This window comes from Phyllobates terribilis, unplaced genomic scaffold, assembly GCF_046119375.1.
Source record: "Phyllobates terribilis strain yellow unplaced genomic scaffold, ASM4611937v1 Scaffold_243__1_contigs__length_2969482, whole genome shotgun sequence".
NCBI lineage: Eukaryota > Metazoa > Chordata > Amphibia > Anura > Dendrobatidae > Phyllobates > Phyllobates terribilis.
Window position 1 is genome coordinate 2570135 of NW_027363003.1, and position 23690 is coordinate 2593824.

The following is a 23690-nucleotide window of genomic DNA, read 5'->3' on the forward strand; positions in this document are numbered from 1 at the left end:
CTTCCCAGCAGCAAACTCCAGACAGCGCTCAGGTCGCTTCTTTTAGTCTCTTGGCGTTTTTAGGAATTTGAAGTGGTTAAAAGACGTTCAGAAGTCGGAACATGAGCAAAGCAAGTGGCTTTACATGGAGATGAAGATGTTCTTTCTTTTGGACATTGGTTGGGAGGTTTTCCAGGCAGTTTCTGCAGAGGAATCCGCCTGAGAAGACGTTGTGTGCACAGAGCCCTCAGTTACATTTTCTGCATTGTATGGATTCCCATAGGATTGTTTTTATTTGGTAACAATATGGCGGTATTATTCAGTCTTTGGTCTTGTTATTCAGTCACAGCATAGTGGTATTATTCAGTCTATGTATGATGGTTCTCCAATCCCAGCAAGGTGGCGGTGATATGATGGGACTATATACTCATTGTATGGGTGTGTGGTGCTGTTATTAGGAAGTGATATAGCGGTATTATTCTGTCTCTGTATAGGAATAATATTTAGTCTCAGCATTTATTACTATGTGCTCCAGAAGACCAGATGATTAGGACACAATCCCCACCACTGACCACCAGGACCAGGCTGCTCGCTGGGGGGATCAGACTTCTGGAAATTGTACAACTGGTGCCAATTATTATTACATTATTATAACTAGTGATCAGTTATAGACAATAGTTTTATTATTCAGGTTCTCCTTTGTTATTACTGACTGATTAGCATTGCGCCTGACTAGACATGACCTTCCCATACGGATAATTGTTATAAATGGCCTGTAATCAGGGGGCATTTATGACCAGTGCCTGGGGCAGCATGACCTGTGAATACGGCCCTGGGGATCACTGCATTCGGAGGAATTACATAACAATATATGGATCCATTTCATCCTATTATCCCTTGTGGAAATTGCAAACTTGGGCTAACACAGTATTTCAGTGGAAAATATTTATTTTTTGTTTTCACATCTAATTGTTATAAAGTTTTGTGAATCATCTGTGGGTTAAAAATACTCAGCGCACAGCTAGAAGAATTCCTTCCGGGGTCTAGTTTCCAAAATGGCGTCACTTGTGGGTTGTTTCTGCTGTTTTGGCATGTCAGGGGGTCTTCACATGTGAGACAGCATTCACAATCTATTCCAGTCCAAAATCCAATAGCGCTCTTTCCTCTCCCAGCCCGGCCGTCTGCTCCCACTGCAGTTTTTGACCGCACAGGGGTCATCATTACGTTCGGGAGAAATTGTGTAACAAATTATGGGGTCCGTGTTCTCCTATTATCCCCTGTGAAAATTACAAATTTGGTACTAAAACAACATTACAGCCATCACTCACATTGCTGAGAGTGGCGGTTGTGAGCACGGCCTGGCACTGACTGCACTGCATAGCCGGCTGTCAGTCAGTGCCGGGGCATGCTTACAGCTGCTGCTCTCAGTCCTGTGAGCGGTGACAATAATTGCTCTGGGCCATGTCTGAATGACTGAAAGATGGCGTCTCCTAGGATAAATAAAGTTAATTTTCTCTCGGGTGCCACACTTACTGTCCAGCGGTTGGGCACCTTCCTAAAGCTATTAACCTGCAGATTAACCCTATATGTTCAGGTTTATAGCGTTATCAGACATAAAAGTTTCCCTTTAAGGAAGCATTATTTTGAGGCTGCCCCTTAGGTCGGGGGTGCAGCTCCCATCTGGTGGCAGGGATGACCCATCAGGATAAAGAAGATTTTGTGTAGCCCCTGTTCCCACAGACCATCTTGCATACAGCTTTCTCCTTTGAAAACAATGTGAGCTACAGGAATAGACAAGTAATCTGCTTTTTAATAATGTTGTAATACAATTCTTTATTCCAATGATGAGAGCACACGTTCAGGAGTTGTGCTGTAATGCTTGTCTCCTCTTCTCCATCATCATCATCAGAGCAGGGGCGACCCCCGGGGCATAATATGCTTACTACGTCCTGTGCGGCCGGCAGATGTCCAGCCGTATGTGATGGACCCCAACCCCCAAATAAAATGAATCAGACAGAAGCACACAAAATAAATACACAAAGCATTGCAATTAGGTGTCAAATAGTCAGAATTTTATTTAAATTTACATGACACCGAAAATGGCACAACCCCCGACTCACGAAGAGTCACCCTCCAGCACTCAGGAGAGGAAAACCCCCTGTGGAGGAAACCTCTAGGGAACCATGGCTGGAGGGCTGCCCTTCCCTTGGGCTTAGAGAGTTAGTGCCGATATATAACAGGTGGAACTGCAGAGTTTTACAATTTGTACATTTATCCAGATTTACAGAGAACGACATAACAAATGTAGATGATAAATGTGATAAAGTGGATGTTGGAGAGATCCAGCTGCGATATCTTCCACCATATTGATTGCTAGAACGAATTTGGTTGATCTGATTGCGCAGGTGGATCGACCATCTCTCTGACAGGAGAATTTCACCTACAAGTGAGATCGGACAACACCTGAATCCAGGAAGGAGATCTCTGCTTATTTACTGGATATTCTATGTGTTCCCACCTTTGTCCAATGAAGGCCTGTAAAGGAGGAATATGGCAGCACAGTGTAATTGACGAGGATAACAATACAAACACACAATTCACAACAACTTTCACAATCAGCGTTTGGACAACCACGCACATGAAGACATGTGACCCACAGAATTAAGACAAGAGAAACGATAAGACAATAGACAAAAGTTCCCTCGTATTCCTAGACCTGAAGTGCTGAGATAAAGTCTATCGACACCGTCTCTTTATATCCAGAGACGTTCCCGTTCTTAAAATCAGGTATTCAGAACACCACCGTCGCGGACTCTACTAACTCCACAGTGATCGTGACGAGGTCTCGCTCAACCGCCACAGGTTTAACCCTGCGTTCACTTTTGAAACGTGGAGGTTTCAGTCACTCTGTGTTATTATAAGAAGTATACATAGAACAATACAGATTGTATTCTGTAAGACGACAAGAAATATCATCCATGGGATCAGGTGCCGTGTACCTTGGTGTTTACACAGTTATAATAACCTATCAATTGTCTTCAGTCCACAAATGACCGTCAACCGCACCTAACTGGACTCCCTTATACACTCAGGATTTTATATCTAATCCTCATACATTCACTCTAGAGATCATTCAAGGAGCCTCATGTGTCTACAGAAAACATACATTTTATGTCTTTGATTTTACGATATTAAAAGACAAATGACAATGACACGATTGACAAAAGACAAAATTCAACAAAATACCGGCATATACATAAATATATAACAACAAAATACCGGCATATACATAAATATATAACAACAAAATACCGGCATATACATATATACATAAATATATAACAACAAAATACCGGCGTATACATATATACATAAATATACAACAACAAAATACCGGCGTATACATATATACATAAATATATAACAACAAAATACCAGCGTATACATATATACATAAATATATAACAACAAAATACCGGCGTATACATATATACATAAATATATAACAACAAAATACCGGCATATACATATGTACATAAATATATAACAACAAAATACCGGCATATACATATATACATAAATATATAACAACAAAATACCGGCGTATACATATATACATAAATATATAACAACAAAATACCGGCGTATACATATATACATAAATATATAACAACAAAATACCGGCGTATACATATATACATAAATATATAACAACAAAATACCGGCGTATACATATATACATAAATATATAACAACAAAATACCGGCGTATACATATATACATAAATATATAACAACAAAATACCGGCGTATACATATATACATAAATATATAACAACAGCATACTGGCATATCATATAAACATAAATATATAACAACAAAATACTAGCGTATACATATATACATATATATATAACAACAAAATACCGGCGTATACATATATACATAAATATATAACAACAAAATACCGGCGTATACATAAATATATAACAACAAAATACCGGCATATACATATATACATAAATATATAACAACAAAATACCGGCATATACATATATACATAAATATATAACAACAAAATACCGGCGTATACATAAATATATAACAACAAAATACCGGCGTATGCATATATACATAAATATATAACAAAATACCGGCGTATGCATATATACATAAATATATAACAACAAAATACCGGCATATACATATATACATAAATATATAACAACAAAATACCGGCGTATACATAAATATATAACAACAAAATACCGGCGTATGCATATATACATAAATATATAACAACAAAATACCGGCGTATGCATATATACATAAATATATAACAACAAAATACCGGCGTATACATATATACATAAATATATAACAACAAAATACCGGCGTATACATAAATACATAAATATATAACAACAAAATACCGGCGTATACATATATACATAAATATATAACAACAAAATACCGGCGTATACATATATACATAAATATATAACAACAAAATACCGGCGTATACATATATACATAAATATATAACAACAAAATACCGGCGTATACATATATACATAAATATATAACAACAAAATACCAGCGTATACATATATACATAAATATATAACAACAAAATACCGGCGTATACATATATACATAAATATATAACAACAAAATACCGGCGTATACATATATACATAAATATATAACAACAAAATACCGGCGTATACATATATACATAAATATATAACAACAAAATACCAGCGTATACATATATACATAAATATATAACAACAAAATACCGGCGTATACATAAATACATAAATATATAACAACAAAATACCGGCATATATATATGTTTTTCTGGGCCCCGGGCGAAAGAGTCTCAGTGGCCCCTTTAACACATACCACGATTCATGATGCAGAGATACAGCAGAGAAATATATATATATAGTACAATGCAAAGATTTCACTTCTTACATTACATGAGCGATATCTATTGTAAATTCCACAATAGCTCAGAAACCGGCGAATCGCTCCACACAGAATACTGTCCCCCATATAACGCTCCATACAGAATACTGGCCCCCATATAAGGCCCCATACGGAATACTGGCCCCCATATAACGCTCCATACAGAATACTGGCCCCCATATAAGGCCCCATACGGAATACTGGCCCCCATATAACGCTCCACACAGAATACTGGCCCCCATATAAGGCCCCATACGGAATACTGGCCCCCATATAACGCTCCATACAGAATACTGGCCCCCATATAAGGCCCCATACGGAATACTGGCCCCCATATAAGGCCCCATACGGAATACTGGCCCCCATATAAGGCTCCATACGGAATACTGGCCCCCATATAAGGCTCCATACGGAATACTGGCCCCCATATAAGGCTCCATACGGAATACTGGCCCCCATATAACGCTTCATACGGAATACTGGCCCCCATATAAGGCTCCATATGGAATACTGGCCCCCATATAAGGCTCCATACGGAATACTGGCCCCCATATAAGGCCCCATATGGAATACTGGCCCCCATATAACGCTCCATACGGAATACTGGCCCCCATATAACGCTCCATACAGAATACTGGCCGCCATAAAATGCCCCATACAGGATACTGGCCCCCATATAACGCTCCATACAGAATACTGGCGCCCATATAACGCTCCATACGGGATACTGGCCCCCATATAAGGCTCCATACGGAATACTGACCCCCATATAAGGCTCCATACGGAATACTGGCCCCCATATAAGGCTCCATACAGAATACTGGCCCCCATATAAGGCTCCATACGGAATACTGGCCCCCATATAAGGCTCCATACGGAATACTGGCCCCCATATAAGGCTCCATACGGAATACTGGCCCCCATATAAGGCTCCATACGGAATACTGGCCCCCATATAAGGCTCCATACGGAATACTGGCCCCCATATAAGGCTCCATACGGAATACTGGCCCCCATATAAGGCTCCATACAGAATACTGGCCCCCATATAACGCTCCATACGGAATACTGGCCCCCATATAACGCTCCATACGGAATACTGGCCCCCATATAACGCTTCATACGGAATACTGGCCCCCATATAATGCTCCATACAGGATACTGGTCCCCTTATAACGCTCCATACAGGATACTGGTCCCCTTATAAAGCTCCATACAGGATACGGGCCCCCATATAACGCTCCATACAGGATACTGGCCCCCATAAAACGCTCCATACAGGATACTGGTCCCCTTATAACGCTCCATACAAGATACTGACCCCCAAATAATGCTCCATGCAGGCTGTCCCCCCCCTTATAATGCTCCATGCAGGCAGTTCCCCCCACATAATGCACTATGCAGGCTGTCCCCCCCCCTTATAATGCCCCATGCAGGCTGTTCCCCCCCCCCCTTATAATGCCCCATGCAGGCTGTCACCCCTCCTCTTTATAATGCCCCATGCAGGATGTACCCCCCTCTTTATAAGGCCCCATGCAGGATGTCACCCCCCCTCTGTATAAGGCCCCATGCAGGATGTCACCCCCTCTCTTTATAATGCCCCATGCAGGATGTCACCCCCCCCCCTCTGTATAATGCCCCATGCAGGCTGTCCCCCCCTCTCTTTATAATGCCCCATGCAGGATGTCACCCCCCTCTTTATAATGCCCCATGCAGGATGTCACCCCCTCTTTATAATGCCCCATGCAGGATGTCACCCCCCCCCCTCTGTATAATGCCCCATGCAGGATGTCACCCCCTCCTCTGTATAATGCCCCATGCAGGATGTCACCCCCCCTCTGTATAATGCCCCATACAAGATGTCACCCCCCTCTCTTTATAATGTTCCATGCCGGATGTCACCCCCCTCTCTTTATAATGCCCCATGCAGGATGTCACCCCCCTCTTTATAATGCCCCATGCAGGATGTCACTCCCCTCTTTATAATGCCCCATGCAGGATGTCACCCCCCCTCTGTATAATGCCCCATGCAGGATGTCACCCCCCCTCTGTATAATGCCCCATGCAGGATGTCACCCCCCCTCTGTATAATGCCCCATGCAAGATGTCACCCCCCACTCTTTATAATGCCCCATGCAGGATGTCACCCCCCCCCTCTCTTTATAATGCCCCATGCAGGATGTCACCCCCCCCCCATATAATGTCCCATGCCTCAGCTCCGGACTCCAGCGTCGCCGACTCGCCGGTATATTCCCGCTCTGCGCGGCCTGTGACGGCTCAGGGGAGGGCACGGTGTAAAGACGTCACCGCACCCTCTGACCTGAGACGTCACAGAGAGCATAGAGCAGGAAGACAGCAGATCTGCGGAGGCATGGGGAGAGGTAAGTATCCGGCTGCCGGGGCGCTGAGCAAGCGGCGGAGAAGGGCGGGCGCTGGCACAGCTCTCCTCCGCCCATAGCCCGGCGGGGTGCCCGACCGCCAGTGGGCCCCTCTACCTGCTCAGGGCCCCGGCATTTGCCCGGGTGCGTCGGGTGCTGACGCCGCCCTGATGGTGACTGTGGAGCTATTTTTTTTTTTTTATATGTAAGGAGGTTTGCTATTTACCTGGAGGATGGGCACCCACCCATTTACAAGTTGGTTGTTTGCTTGTGCTGCTCTTTTTCTTTTCTTTTTTTCTATATTATATATATATATATATATATATGTGTGTATATATATATATGTGTATATGTATATATATATATATATATATATATATATATATATATATATATATATATACATACATACATACATACATACATACATACATACACACACACAACCATCAGTATTATTGCAAGTTAGCCCAGCGGATTATTAACAATGCCCCCTGGTCCTAGACCCTCACCATGTAGATCGTTTAATGGGCACACAGAGTTATTTATTCCTGTAGTCTTCTCACATAGACTATGGACTATTTGCAACTTCCAGGGGGTCAAACAAACCCCAATTGCAGCAATTTACAGGGGTCACAGAAACCCCAATTGCAGCAACTTACAGGGGTCACAGAAACCCCAATTGCAGCAACTTACAGGGGTCACAGAAACCCCAATTGCAGCAACTTACATGGGTCACACAAACCCCAATTGCAGCAACTTCCAGGGGTCAAACTTCCAGTGGTCACACAAACCCCAATTGCAGCAACTTACAGGGGTCACACAACCCCAATAGCAACAATTACAGGGGTCAAACAAACCCCAATTGCAGCAATTTCCAGGGGTCACACGAACCCCAATTGCAGCAACTTATAAATACCATTAATACTGGACTAATAATATTACCTAATTAATAATAATAATACCATTTTTCTTACCCAAATTCAGATGTGGTCGACTCTCAATTCTCCTTGGCCTCTTTTGACGCCAATTCAGGCGGAGGACTTGTTCCACAGAGGGTATTTCCATCCCTCCTCGTGCGCGGTATCAGCACTTACCTCATGTTGGAGGAGATGATGAATTCCGGCTCGAAGGACCAAGATGACAGGAGAATTTCACCTTTTACCAAGAGGATAAGACGACACCTGAATTCTGAAGTAAAACTCTGTTTACCTGTTAACAAGGAGACAAACAAGCTGAGCGGCTGTCTGACCCTAATACATTGTGATCAAGGTTATACAGACAATGCAGAATCAGATAATAGTCAGTTACAATTAATTCTTGCTGCTGACTATAGAGAACATAACTAAGGATTCAAATCTCCACTAATGGACACAGTGAATATATATATACAACATGGATGACATGATATACTCATTACAGAAATTATTATAACTCTCCCTTACAGATCCAGGTCCAAGTCACAAGAAGTTGGACACTCGGTTACAGGGGTTGTTGGTTATGGATGACCCCTAATAGGATAAATCCCCCCTCACCTCTACCCATCTCCCCACAGCACCCATGAAATTCATAGGTCTATCCATGTTCACCCTGAGGAGAGGGGCTGTATGTAGAGGGTCTCTCTATCCTCTGCTGCGGACCCCCATCTATTATCTTCATACACCCTGGGGGCGTCTAAAGCGGACAACCCCTCCCCCTGCTAGAACCTCCATATTACACCCAGGTGGGTACATTACGTGGGGGGCCGCGCTCCAGGTCCTCGGTCCATCAGTAATGGCGCTGATCGTGGCAGCGCGGCCTTCTCTCACGGAATCTTCTTTATGACATGTGTTTATGACCTCATAACAGTTGTCATGGTGACTACAGGGGCTATTACTGATGCAGGGCCCCAGTATTAACCCTTTCACCACAGGCCATTCTCTTCACTGTAGCGGCCATTAATCTGCACTTGTTACCAGGCAGGCGCCTTATCATTATGGCGTCCCTTACACGGCCTGAGAATACAGGTTACAGGCTCCATGTAGAGGTGTTTAGGTGACCTGTAACGCTGAGGTCCATAGACCGGGCTTATAACCAGCACCAGGGTCGCCGGCCCACCACAAACTCCAGCACAGAACAATACGGCACTTTATCGCCCGCTCTGGAGAAACAATTACATTTTCTGAAGCTGAAGAAACTTCTGCAGATTATTGTGAGTAATTCTCATCATGTTACAGATTACAGTGACTGCAGCTGACGTTACACATCAGGATTATGGGCTGTGGACATTTATCACTTATAATCACAAGCATTTATTATGGTTTTCCAATGTGTCCGTAATAAATATCGTCTGGCCGTGATTTTTTTCATAAATCGTCTAGAAATAGTAAAAGTGCAGTTTGTCATTTGCAAACAGGTAGTAAACTATTTTTTTAATTCAATTTCATTTTATTGCATAAAGTGTTTTAGGCTGCGTGCCCACGATGCGGATTTAATGCATTTCCACCACGAAAGTGCATTAAAAACGCTTGGTAATCTGCATGTGCTGTGCACATGCTGCAGAAATTTCCGCTGCGTATTATCATTGCGGAAAAATCGACAGCACGTCCATTTCTTGTGCGTAATTGCCGCCATTGACTTGCATTGAACTGCATAACATCCGCATGTATGCATGCGAATGTTATGCGGTTCAATGCGTGGATGGTACCCGGGTCTGGAGCAGAGGAGACTCTCATCCGACCCGGGTACCATTAGTAAAAAAAAAAAGAATTAAAACGTAAAAAAAAAAAAAAACATTATACTTACCTCTTCCGCGGTGTCCTCTGTAATTGGCGTCCTGCCGTGTTCTAAAAGGACCTGCGCTGACGTCATTTAGTCATGTGATGGTCACACGACCGCTGATGTCGGCGGTTGCATGACCCGTTTTTTACATGCGGAAATGCATGCAAAAATGCTTAAAAAACGCTTCTCCCTGGCAGAAAAAAACGCATGTAAAATCTGCATGTGTTTTTTTTTCTGCCAGGGAGAGGCAGAAACGCTCAGGAAAAATCTGCATCTATTCTGCATCGTGGGCACATAGCCTAAATCTGATTTTGATGTTACATACATCTACTGGAGTACGGAGGAGTTTCTGTACAATCAGTACCCATTGATAGGCAGAAGTGCTCACGGCAGCCTGCGTTGTAGGACGCAGATCACTCAGGATCCGGTTTATGGTGAATATATAATTATTTTACATTTTTGGGCCCTATTTTTTGTGGGCGACAGTGTCAATATAACTGTAAAAGGAATCCTCAGGGGGGCATTATTAGCAGTTCAGTGGACACCTAAAGGGCATTATTACACTATAGGGACACTCAGGGTATGATAACTTTCCAATGAATCCACAGGTAGCATTCATGTTTCTAGAAGGCAATTTTACCAACTATAGGGCACAACGGGGACATGAATACTATGTGACTCACGGAGAGGAGCACGTACAGTAATAGGGAAAAATAACTGGTATCTACCACTACATGGCCGCTATAGCAGAGACCTCGGTGCAGATACCTGCGAGCTAGTGAAGGCAACAGTGAAATGGACGTACAGACCCCCAAATTCGGCATATACTGCTGTGAGGGAGGCTCCAGATGAGAAATATTAAAACAGGCTGCAAATATTGTTCCTTTGTCAGTGGCCTTTAAAAGGGTTTTTCCTCATCTTCATAGATGGGCACTGTCAGATAGTGTTGGTAAAAACAAGCACTTTTGCATTTCATTGCTTATTAAACTTTTCAGTCGTTCTTGAGTTAACGCTTTTCTTTTGTTTACAGCTTGTTGCCTTGGAGACCGACCACCGCTGTGGTCTACCTTGTGCTGAAACTGGTTAGGAAGTTGTGGTGCGCTTCAGCGTTTCGGGACAGGTTCAATACAGCGCTTACAAGCTCAATGGAAAAGAGCATGTAAGCACTGCTTATGTTCTGCTGTCCAGCAGCAGTGGTCGGTCTCCAAAGCAATGAGCTGTAACTAAAAGAATAAAGTGTTAATATTTCAAGAACGACTGACAATTTTAATAAGCAGTAAATTGCAAAAATCACTTGTATTTACAAGAACTATCCAACAATACCCATTTGGGAATAACCCTTTTAAGGCCACGACCCCACTATCAGTATTCAGTCAGTATTTTTTCTCAGGAGTGGGAGACAAAACCAGGAGTGGGTGATAAATCCAGAATTGGTGACTTGTTTCTATTATACCTTTTCTCTGATTGTTCCTCATCTGGTTTTGGCTCCCACTCCAGAGGAAAGATACTAACCGAATACTGATAGTGGGGCCGTGGCCTAAGTGTGATTTCTGCCCCTGCCGCGGTCAGTCCGTCGGGTGTCTGGCAGGTTATTCATTTACTGCATATTAAACAATTCTGTGGTGATTATTTCCCATGTTAGGAGCATATGTGCTAATGGATAGAATAACTTTCTTTTAGATTTTAATAATATGCCCATAGGGGCGATCTATTAAATGTTTTATTTAGAAATCTGTCTTGTGCTAAAACTTGCAATTGTTTCTTTTTATAAAGTGTCTGTGATTAGGCCTGAGGGGCGGCCTATACATCTGATAGACTTTCTATAATATACCAGAATTCAGCACATAAAGCAGCTCTATGGCTGCTCACAGCAGATGGAGATTTCAATTTGCTTCAAGAACGGCTAAATCTTTACCTTATTTATTACATGGTGTTCCCCTCTTCATAAATCCAGCACAAATCAGACTGGACTGTGACTCGCCTGTCTTAGGAAATTTCCCTCCTTAGTATTTATTGTGAGATGCAGCAAGAATAGAATTAAAATACAATTGAAAACAAATCCCCACCACTACCAGCAGGGGTCACTAAAGTACATTGTGACACCTGCCTGCAATCTACTAAACCTCCACCGGGGGGATATATTTCTATTATTTTACTCCTCGTATCAACTCTTTCCCCATTTATTCCATGTGTATTTTATTTAGGACTACTGCTAAAGAGAACCTGTCGCTTGCTTAAAAACAAAAAATTGAGTTATATTCTTTGTAAAAATTCCAGATCTCCCCCTGATTCTGCCACAGAAGAATCAGTGATTTTTACAAGTAATTTAACTGAAATTTTCTATAATTTTTCTTAAGAGCTTATATTTTCTTAAAGCCCTTCACATAAATCCTGTAGAAAAGCAGAGTGAAGCCGACCACATACACCACAATAAGCTAAAACCGCCACTGGTGCTGATATAGTCTAATATGTCCAAAAACTCTCATACTCTGAATGTGCAGTATTTCATCAGCACTATAGGAGCTGGAACTGACTTCCTTTCACCTCCCAGCATGCATTTCTCCTGCCATTGCCTTCACTGGACTATGCAGGATGACAGACAGGACAGGAATGAAGAGATGAAGCATCCACTTTCTGTAATGCATCTCTGCTCTTACAGGGTGGGTTACACTTAGACAACCCCTTTAAGACTTACATTGGTGACAGGTCACTAATGTATGATTGGTGGGGGTGAGACACCCGGGACTCCCACCAGTCAGCTGTTCCTGATGTCGGCGGCGTCACAAAACTGCTCAGTTATGGATCTGCACAGCGCCTGTATAGTGGCCGCGGCCGGTACTGCACATCCGCCCCCTATTCAAATCAATAGCAGGTGGAGTGCAGTGCCCGGTGGAGTGCAGTGCCCGGTCGCACCCACTGTGCAGCTCTGTAACTGATCAGTCCTGGCCGCTGACACCAGGAACAGCAGATTGGCGGGGGTGCAGAGTGTCGCACCCCCACCGATCAGACATTGATGACCTATACTAAGGATAAGTCATCAATGTTAAATGTTTAAGTCCCAGACAACTCCTTTAACAGGCTGTAGATATCACTATAGACAGCACTGGGGAAAATAATGACAGATGATTGACGTATGCTTTATTTGTTCCTGGAGCAATACACAGACTCCATAAACAGTGATCAGTGGGGGTGATCAGAGCCCCCCATCTCTTGGATATAACTATACGGTTCATGGTTTCATGTCCCCGGTATAAGAATCTTCACATTCACTTGATAAAGAGTCGGTAGACAGAGCACTGGACCGGTCCGGTCTCCTAACAGTCCAGTCTGTGCGGCCACGAGGCTCGCAGCTACGAGGTAAGTGTTTTAGGCAGTGAGTGCCCATCGCTCCTCATCCACCCGGGTGCAGAGAGATTTTTGCGGATTGAGTTCGGAGTTAGAGCCATGATCGGTGATCTCCAAGGTCGGCAGGTTACTTGTACAGAGCATTGAAGGCTCTTCCTATGACCAGTCTCCGAACCTCAGTAGTACCAGCCCCTATTTCATAAAGCTTGGCATCACGAAGGAAGCGGCCCATCGGGTAGTCGTTTATATAGCCATTGCCCCCTGTGGAGAAATAAACATTTATAAAAGAACAGTGAACATGGGGTGGTCTCAGTCTTCATGGGTAAAATTGCAAAATACGGTAAAAACTTTTCAATTTACTTCTTATTAAAAATCCTCTCAGACCTAGAGAAGAGAGATATTTTTAGGTCACCAGCCACCTCTGCCAGTCTGTCAGAGGTGGTCGGTCTCCTAGGGAAGGAGTGCTGTCCGCTCTGGATCCGGCCGGCTTCATTATGCCTCTGTCCTCTGATTCTCCAGGAGGGAAGGCTGCTTCTGATTGCAGCACTGGAGAGCGCACAGGACGGGTGGCACCTCTGGTCCGAACTGTCAATCATCAGGAGCAAGCAGGAAGCCAGAGGATGGGGAGCAGAGGACGGGAAGAACCTTTTAATGGGAATCTGTCAGCAGGATTGTCTATGTAATCTGAGATCAGAATAATGTCCGGCCAGATTCCAGCAATGTGTTACTACAGGGCTGTGTGCTGCTGTATCAATAAAATCAGTCTTAAATCAGCAGGATATTATCATTACAGCACTAGGTGTCTGATCAGCAGCTTTCTATCAATATATAGTGTACACAGGAAGGTGCCAATCAGTAGTGTGGGTGGGGTTATACACAGCTGCCAATCAGTGGTGTGGGCAGGGGTTATACACAGCTGCCAATCAGTGGTGTGGGCGGGGGTTATACACAGGAAGGTGCCAATCAGTAGTGTGGGCAGGGGTTATACACAGGAAGGTGCCAATCAGTGGTGTGGGCAGGGGTTATACACAGGAAGGTGCCAATCAGTGCTGTGGGCGGGGGTTATACACAGCTGCCAATCAGTGGTGTGGGCGGGGGTTATACACAGGAAGGTGCCAATCAGTAGTGTGGGTGGGGTTATACACAGCTGCCAATCAGTGCTGTGGGCGGGGGTTATACACAGCTGCCAATCAGTGGTGTGGGCGGGGGTTATACACAGCTGCCAATCAGTGGTGTGGGCGGGGGTTATACACAGCTGCCAATCAGTGGTGTGGGCAGGGGTTATACACAGCTGCCAATCAGTGGTGTGGGCAGGGGTTATACACAGCTGCCAATCAGTGGTGTGGGCGGGGGTTATACACAGCTGCCAATCAGTGGTGTGGGCAGGGGTTATACACAGCTGCCAATCAGTGGTGTGGGCGGGGGTTATACACAGCTGCCAATCAGTGGTGTGGGCAGGGGTTATACACAGCTGCCAATCAGTGGTGTGGGCGGGGGTTATACACAGCTGCCAATCAGTGGTGTGGGCGGGGGTTATACACAGCTGCCAATCAGTGATGTGGGCGGGGGTTATACACAGCTGCCAATCAGTGGTGTGGGCAGGGGTTATACACAGCTGCCAATCAGTGGTGTGGGCGGGGGTTATACACAGCTGCCAATCAGTGGTGTGGGCGGGGGTTATACACAGCTGCCAATCAGTGGTGTGGGCGGGGGTTATACACAGCTGCCAATCAGTGGTGTGGGCGGGGGTTATACACAGCTGCCAATCAGTGGTGTGGGCGGGGGTTATACACAGCTGCCAATCAGTGGTGTGGGCAGGGGTTATACACAGCTGCCAATCAGTGGTGTGGGCGGGGGTTATACACAGCTGCCAATCAGTGGTGTGGGCAGGGGTTATACACAGCTGCCAATCAGTGGTGTGGGCGGGGGTTATACACAGCTGCCAATCAGTGGTGTGGGCGGGGGTTATACACAGCTGCCAATCAGTGGTGTGGGCAGGGGTTATACACAGCTGCCAATCAGTGGTGTGGGCGGGGGTTATACACAGCTGCCAATCAGTGGTGTGGGCGGGGGTTATACACAGCTGCCAATCAGTGGTGTGGGCAGGGGTTATACACAGCTGCCAATCAGTGGTGTGGGCGGGGGTTATACACAGCTGCCAATCAGTGGTGTGGGCGGGGGTTATACACAGCTGCCAATCAGTGGTGTGGGCGGGGGTTATACACAGCTGCCAATCAGTGGTGTGGGCAGGGGTTATACACAGCTGCCAATCAGTGGTGTGGGCAGGGGTTATACACAGCTGCCAATCAGTGTTGTGGGCGGGGGTTATACACAGCTGCCAATCAGTGGTGTGGGCGGGGGTTATACACAGCTGCCAATCAGTGGTGTGGGCAGGGGTTATACACAGCTGCCAATCAGTGGTGTGGGCGGGGGTTATACACAGCTGCCAATCAGTGGTGTGGGCAGGGGTTATACACAGCTGCCAATCAGTAGTGTGGGCGGGGGTTATACACAGCTGCCAATCAGTGGTGTGGGCGGGGGTTATACACAGCTGCCAATCAGTGGTGTGGGCAGGGGTTATACACAGCTGCCAATCAGTGGTGTGGGCGGGGGTTATACACAGCTGCCAATCAGTAGTGTGGGTGGGGTTATACACAGCTGCCAATCAGTGGTGTGGGCGGGGGTTATACACAGCTGCCAATCAGTGGTGTGGGCGGGGGTTATACACAGCTGCCAATCAGTGGTGTGGGCGGGGGTTATACACAGCTGCCAATCAGTGGTGTGGGCAGGGGTTATACACAGCTGCCAATCAGTGGTGTGGGCGGGGATTATACACAGCTGCCAATCAGTGGTGTGGGCGGGGGTTATACACAGCTGCCAATCAGTAGTGTGGGCGGGGGTTATACACAGCTGCCAATCAGTAGTGTGGGCGGGTGTTATACACAGCTGCCAATCAGTGGTGTGGGCGGGGGTTATACACAGCTGCCAATCAGTAGTGTGGGCGGGGGTTATACACAGCTGCCAATCAGTAGTGTGGGCGGGGGTTATACACAGCTGCCAATCAGTAGTGTGGGCGGGGGTTATACACAGCTGCCAATCAGTAGTGTGGGCGGGGGTTATACACAGCTGCCAATCAGTAGTGTGGGCGGGTGTTATACACAGCTGCCAATCAGTGGTGTGGGAGGGGTTATACAGGGCTAAGCATTTAGAGCTCTGCAGCAGAGAAAACTGTTTTTGTATCAAAAATGACACATCGCTGGAATCAGGGTCTCTGCCCCTCCACCATGCTGCTCTCCGATTATATAACAAAAACCTACTTAAAGATTCCCTTAAAGTGAATACAGGCAACAATCTAAACCTGACACCTTTACTTGCACAAATCGCAACGCTTGTCAACACTGAATTCCTAAACATTGGAGATGCCTATATATGAAAACACAGCGGTGGTGGTGCGCTTGCTCCCAGAGCCATCCCAGTCTTTTCATACAGGTGAAGACACATAGGGCAAGTTTCATTTGCAGTTAAAATTTAAAGTCATTTTCTCATTTTTTTTTTTTTTTTACATCTTGGATCATTACTTGATGGGGTTTTTTTTGCACCAAAATAATTCTTCAAAATGGCGCACACAGTACAATGAATTCTTTATTTTCGTCTTTAATCTTTTTTTTTTTGTGACTTTAATGAAAAAAAAATTGGATGCTCCTCTAACACAGCGCAAAATTTTGTGCGAGAAATGTATCATATAAAATCAATTATGGAGGTTATATTTTTCGGGCACAGAGTTTGCTCAATTGATGAATCGGCTGAAAACATTAGGCAAAAAAAAACCAAAAAAAACCCCCACAGCCGTAATGGTGATCGCTTTGTGTTGTGGACTGCTGGAAACATCGAGGGCAAAACTGAAGAATAAATATGTATCAGTAGTGCTGGTGGATTTAGGTGTTGGCCAAAAGGCACAGGTTAGACTCTCCTTACCTAGACACTGAATACCATCGAGGGCCACTTGGGTAGCAGATTCAGCAGAGTAAAGGATAACGCCAGCACAATCCTGTAAGTAAATGACATGTTCCCAATTTATCACATACAATAACCAGAATTGAAGAAGAACAAAAATTCTACTTTAAAGAGGACATGTCACCAAGTCAGAAGTGACCAGTGTTTGCCCTTACTTTATTCCCGCTGCTCCCCCGAGTATTACACTTTTTCATTTTTTTAAATCCACCATACGGTTGCAGAGATATGGGCCTTTTTATTTAGTGTTGATTGTGTGTAATCTTTATAAGGGGGCGTGGCCCACAGGATAATTATGCAGAGCAGCCTAAAGACACGCCCCTGAGGATCCTGTGAGCCACGCCCCCTTTGATATAGATCATAAAATTTAGCAGTAAGTAAAAAGGCCCATATCTCTGGAACAGTATGGCAGATTTAAAAAAAAATAAAAAATCATGTTCAGGGAAGAAGTAGGAATACAATAAAAGAAAGAAAGAAAAAAAAAAGCTCCCTTTTCATCTAAAGACAGGTCAATGTTTAATAAGACCCCTCTTCGGTGGGGTCTCCTCTTCGGTGGGGTCTCCTCTTCGGTGGGGTCTCCTCTTCGGTGGGGTCTCCTCTTGGGTCTCCTCTTTGGTGGGCCTCCTCTTGGGTCTCCTCTTCGGTGGGGTCTCCTCTTTGGTGGGTCTCCTCTTCGGTGGGTCTCCTCTTGGGTCTCCTCTTCGGTGGGTCTCCTCTTCGGTGGGGTCTCCTCTTCGGTGGGGTCTGCTCTTCGGTGGGGTCTCCTCTTTGGTGGGTCTCCTCTTGGGTCTCCTCTTCGGTGGGTCTCCTCTTGGGTCTCCTCTTCGGTGGGTCTCCTCTTCGGTGGGGTCTCCTCTTCGGTGGGGTCTCCTCTTCGGTGGGGTCTCCTCTTTGGTGGGTCTCCTCTTGGGTCTCCTCTTCGGTGGGTCTCCTCTTCGGTGGGGTCTCCTCTTCGGTGCCAATTCTGGTGTTCTTAACAGAAGCATACAGTCTAGATCACGTGAAGTCATTATCGGTCTTTACTCCTCTTTGGTCAGACCTCATCTGGAATACTGTGTACAGTTTTGGGCACCACATTTTAAAAAAGACATCGACAAACTGGAGCAAGTTCAGAGAAGAGCGACCAGAATGGTGACTGGTCTGCAAACCATGTCCTATGAGGAACGGTTGCAGGATTTGGGAATGTTTAGCTTGCAAAAAAGAAGACTGAGAGGAGACTTAATAGCTGTCTACAAATATGTCAAGGGCTGTCACATTGTAGAAGGATCATCTTTATTCTCATTTGCACAAGGAAAGACTAGAAGCAATGGGATGAAACTAAATGGGAGGAGACACAGATTAGATATTAGAAAAAACTTTTTGACAGTGAGGGTGATCAATGAGTGGAACAGGCTGCCACGAGAGGTGGTGAGTTCCCCTTCAATGGACGTCTTCAAACAGAGGCTGGACAGACATCTGTCTGAGATGATCTAGTGAATCCTGCTTTGAGCAGGGGGTTGGACCAGATGACCCAGGAGGTCCCTTCCAACTCTACTATTCTATGATTCTATGATTCACATGCTGTTGTGCAAATGGAATAGACAATAGATGGAAATTATTGGCAATTATCAAGACACCCTCAATAAAGGAGTGGTTCTGCAGGTGGGGACCACAGACCACATCTCAGTACCAGTGCTTTCTGGCTGATGTTTTGGTCACTTTTCAATGTTGGTTGTGCTTTCACACACGTGGTAGCATGAGACGGACTCTACAACCCACAGAAGTTGCTCAGGTAGTGCAGCTCATCCAGGATGGCACATCAGTGAGAGCTGTGGCAAGAAGGTTTGCTGCATCTGTCAGCGTAGTGTCCAGAGGCTGGAGACACTACCAGGAGACAGGCCAGTACACCAGGAGACGTGGAGGGGGCCGTAGGAGGGAAACAACCCAGCAGCAGGACCGCTACCTCCGCCTTTGTGCAAGAAGCAACAGGAGGAGCACTTCCAGAGCCCTGCAAAATGACCTCCAGCAGGCCACAAATGTGCATGTGTCTGCACAAACTGTTAGAACTGACTCCATGAGGGTGGTATGAGGGCCCGACGTTCACACATGGGGGTTGTGCTCACAGCCCAACACTGTGCAGGACGCTTGGCATTTGCCACAGAACACCAGGATTGGCAAACTCGCCACTGGCTCCCTGTGCTCTTCACAGATGAAAGCAGGTTCACACTGAGCACATGTGACAGACGTGACAGAGTCTGGAGACGCCGTGGAGAGCGATCTGCTGCCTGCAACATCCTTCAGCACGACCGGTTTGGCAGTGGGTCAGTAATGGTGTGGGGTGGCATTTCTTTGAAGGGCCGCACAGTCCTCCATGTGCTCGCCAGAGGTAGCCTGACTGCCATTAGGTACCGAGATGAGATCCTCAGGCCCCTTGTGAGACAATATGCTGGTGCAGTGGGCCCTGAGTTCCTCCTAATGCAGGACATTGCAGTGTGTATTTTCTTATGTCCATGTATTTACTACTAAAAGTAATTTTTTACATTTAGATTTCATTTTTCACTGGTTATTACAGACTTATTGCTTCCCTGCACATTCAAGTTTCATGTTTTCTTTGGGCATAGATCAGCTAAAAGGCACTCAGGAAAAAAAAACAGATGAAAGATCTACAAACTCTCCCTTAAGACTGTCAGAAGGAGCTCACTGATAGATTCTCAGTTAGCTAATTTTGCAGCCAGGAATAGACAGTGCAGCACAGATGCTACAGAACGCAACATTTTTAATGAAACTCAATAACGGAAATCAATTTTAGCCCCAAATACTTGCATTAAAGTAAAAAAAACAAATGGCCGCAAAGCAGGACAACCGCTTTAACTCCTTACCAACATCTGCCGTACATGTATGGTATAAGTCAGTAGCGGGTGTATGGAGCAGAGTCAGCTCGCCCCGTACATGGCAGATAATGGCTGTGACAATCAACCAGGACCTGCCTCTAAGAGCTGCGAGTGGAGCGAAGATCTGCCCACCACTGTTAACCTGTTCAGTGCTGCTGTCAATCTCTAACAGCAGCATTAACAGCGCGCCGGCATTGGGATGCATCGTTCCATGCGCCCACCGGCGCTCCTGTGACGCGATCACAGGGCACACACGGACTGCTATGACATCCGGGGGTCTGCTGAAGCCTCCGTGCCTGTCATAATAAAGCTTCATTTGGGCTGTAAAGAAGAAAGTGATTTTGCTATATGGAGCATTACTGTGGTATCGCTGTATATAGCACAAGCAATCAGATAATGTATACAAATGCAGTGAAAATTAAAAAAAAAAAAAAAAGTCTAAAATATTAAAACCCCACACGTTCAGCTCACCTCCCACTAAAAATAAAGATAATAAAAATATACACATTTGTGGTATGGTCTCTTTCAGAGAAATACAATCTATCCAAATATAAAAAACAAACGATCAGTGAACACAGAAAAAAATTCAAAAAGACAAAATTGCATTTTTTTCGTTCGCCACAATACTGCAGAAAATCCTGTAAGAAGCGATGACCATGTCATATGTGTCCCAAAATGTTATCAATAAAGTCCTCTTGCCCTTCAAAAAATAAGCCCCCACACAGCTCCATCAACCCGAAAAACGAAAATGTTACGGGTCTCAGAAAAACTCTTGGAGAAGTTTGGTCTTGCTGTAATCACACTGAGGAGTAGGATCCTATTACCAGGTCATTTTTACCACACTATGTGCGCCGTTAAAACCCTTCCCAGAAAAACAAGGTCAGGCTTTTTTTTTCGCACTTTTACTGCACTTGGAATGTTTTTCCCGTTTTCTAGTACTATGTGGTAAATGAATGGTGGGATTTATAAGTACCGCTCATCCTGCAAAATAACAAGACCTCACACTATGTGGACAGACATGAAAAGTTATAGCCCTTGGAAAAAGCCAAGGAAAAAACAGAAAAAACCATCAATTGGTTCTGTTGGGAAGAGGTAAAGCTGAAGAAACGCATGTAAGAGCAGAATATGGAGGAAGGTGAGATATCACCGGCTGGTGGATACTACCTGCTCCATCGCTGGCAGAGTAACCCATCCCCATGGAGGCCGCTGATATCTTCTCTTGTAGAAACGGATCCAAAATCTATAAAACATGGGGAACAGTCAGCAGAGGGTTTGGTGATTGGCTCATATTGGCGATATACCCAGGGGCATTACTGGGCACAGGGAAGATTGGGAATGAATAGGATTGGCTGTTAGATATGTGATCTCTTCAATTAAAGGGGATGTCTAGTTGGAACAAGTTCTCACTGATCTCTGGATAGGTGATGACTCTTAGATCGGTGGGTTTGGCCGCTATGACCCAATCAGCAGAACAGCACTTATAGATAGAAGTGAGCGAAGTGCAAATGTTCAACCGCCGGTCCGTTCATTCTCTATGGGGGGCGCTGTACTCAGCTTTCTCCTGCATAGAGAATGAATGGAGCGGTGGTCCGGGGAGGTACTAGCAGGGATTAGTTGGGTTCCCAGCAGATCTAGAAGTTGTCACTTATCATGTGTTGGGGAATAATGACTTCTCCTCTGATAAATGTGCTGATTCCTGTCAGTTGTGGTCGCTGAGTGCGTGTGATGGGATGTGGCTCCGTCCGTTATATTATATCACGTCTTATACCTATAATCTCGCTGATCGCAGGTGTCTGTCTTCACACTCAGATGAGATGGAACAAACTGACGATATAGGACTTTTTTTTTTTCTTCAAATTCAAACCGAGCAATCCTATTGGCTGAGTATGAATGCAGTTACCATGGTGACAGAAGTAGCTGCAGATTTAAAGGGACAAGATACTAATATTGTACTAAAGTGTATTTTATTATATACTTCACATAACTGACTGGGTGCACCTTGGTGCTGGTGGGATGGCTTTTTTTTTAATCAAACAACATGTTTACTAAGTACCCTATATTATATATATTTCCTATTGCTTTTTACTTACTTATAGCAGGGTATATGTTCATATTGTTTCTATCCTAAGTTTGTCTATTTTCTAATAAAGACATGACCAGTCCTCTTTATAATTTTATAGTGACCCCATTGAGGTCATGGACTGATATTGGGGATTGCAGAGTTGGGGCAAGGTGTTGGTGCTAAGTAAGTGACATCAAATGAAGGCTATGGTGCATATGACTCGCCCCCTGGGCCGTGGGGCACTCGGATCCGGGCAGTAGGGGAACGATGGGAGTAGTAGTGGCAACTCGGTTCCGTGGCTCAGGGTGGTCAGGCCAGTGGTAGTCCGTTATGTGCTGATGTTTATGTCCGACTACGCCACCCGTGGATTTGCGGTTATTAGGAACCGCCGCTGCATGCAGACCGCTGGGGCTGAGGTGTGCAGCTAGGGTAGTGTGACTCCCCACGGGAAGAGTGCGGCCCCAGGGCAGTATAGTGGATGGTGGGAGTGATGGTAGTGAGGGTCCCAGTGCTGATAGTGCTGGAGAAGCAAGGAGCACACAGACAACAGGTTGCAGTCCAGGGTCTTTACTAGAACAGGTAAATTGACCCATAAACAGTCCCGGCTAGGAGGGGGACCTGGATGTCTGAGAGTAACGGGGAAATTGGCCCTGGTCAGGGTGAGGGTGTAGGCCTACCGTGCTTTCTGCGCTCCTTCTGGCTATCTCCTCCTGATAGGGTAACAGCCCACGTTTCCGAGCTTTCCGTGTTTTCTCGCCTGTATGGCCTGCGACGTGGGTTCCTTTCTGCTCCCAGCCTTGTATGGCTTTACTGGTCCCTTCGGTTGTGGCAGGGCCTCCAGGCTTCTTAGGCCAAGGAATATACAGTCCCTTGCGGACTGGTTCTCTGCTGGGGGATGTGGAATCCTTCCAGCCTCAGACACCAAAGTCTGGTAAGGTCAGTCTCTGATTTGCCAAGACAGGCTCTCTTCGCCTCTCGTCTCTGGCTGGTGGCTCTCCTACTGCCACACTTCCTCTTAGGTGCAATCAACTTTCTGTCCCTGCTCCACTCTGGGACACGTCTCAGTGCTGAGACAGGCCATCCATTCTCTCTAACCCTGCCCCCAGTACCAGCTTTTATAGGGGCAGCCAGCTCCCCCTACTGGCCTGAGACAGGAGGCATTGCATGCTAATGTTCCCCTGACTAGAGAACCTCCCCCTTGCTCTCAGACACAGCTTTAATTACACTTGTGGCATCCAGGCCAGGGTGACACACATACATAGTAAATCAGTCTTGTTGTGCCACAGAAATCCTGTTCTATAACACAAAATAT

General features: G+C 45.3%; 1 protein-coding gene across 1 annotated transcript in view; it reads right to left on the reverse strand.

Annotated features, from left to right (window-relative positions):
• Positions 1–13206: 13206 nt before the first annotated feature.
• The window catches only part of LOC141217697 (isovaleryl-CoA dehydrogenase, mitochondrial-like), a 40159-nt gene continuing 29675 nt past the window's right edge, over positions 13207–23690 (reverse strand). The window contains exons 3-4 of the mRNA XM_073665835.1: positions 17411–17483; positions 13207–13696 (exon numbers count right to left, since the gene is read on the reverse strand). Coding sequence (XP_073521936.1) covers positions 13563–13696; positions 17411–17483 — 207 coding nt within the window. The 3' untranslated portion in view covers positions 13207–13562. The remainder of the gene's footprint in view (positions 13697–17410; positions 17484–23690) is intronic.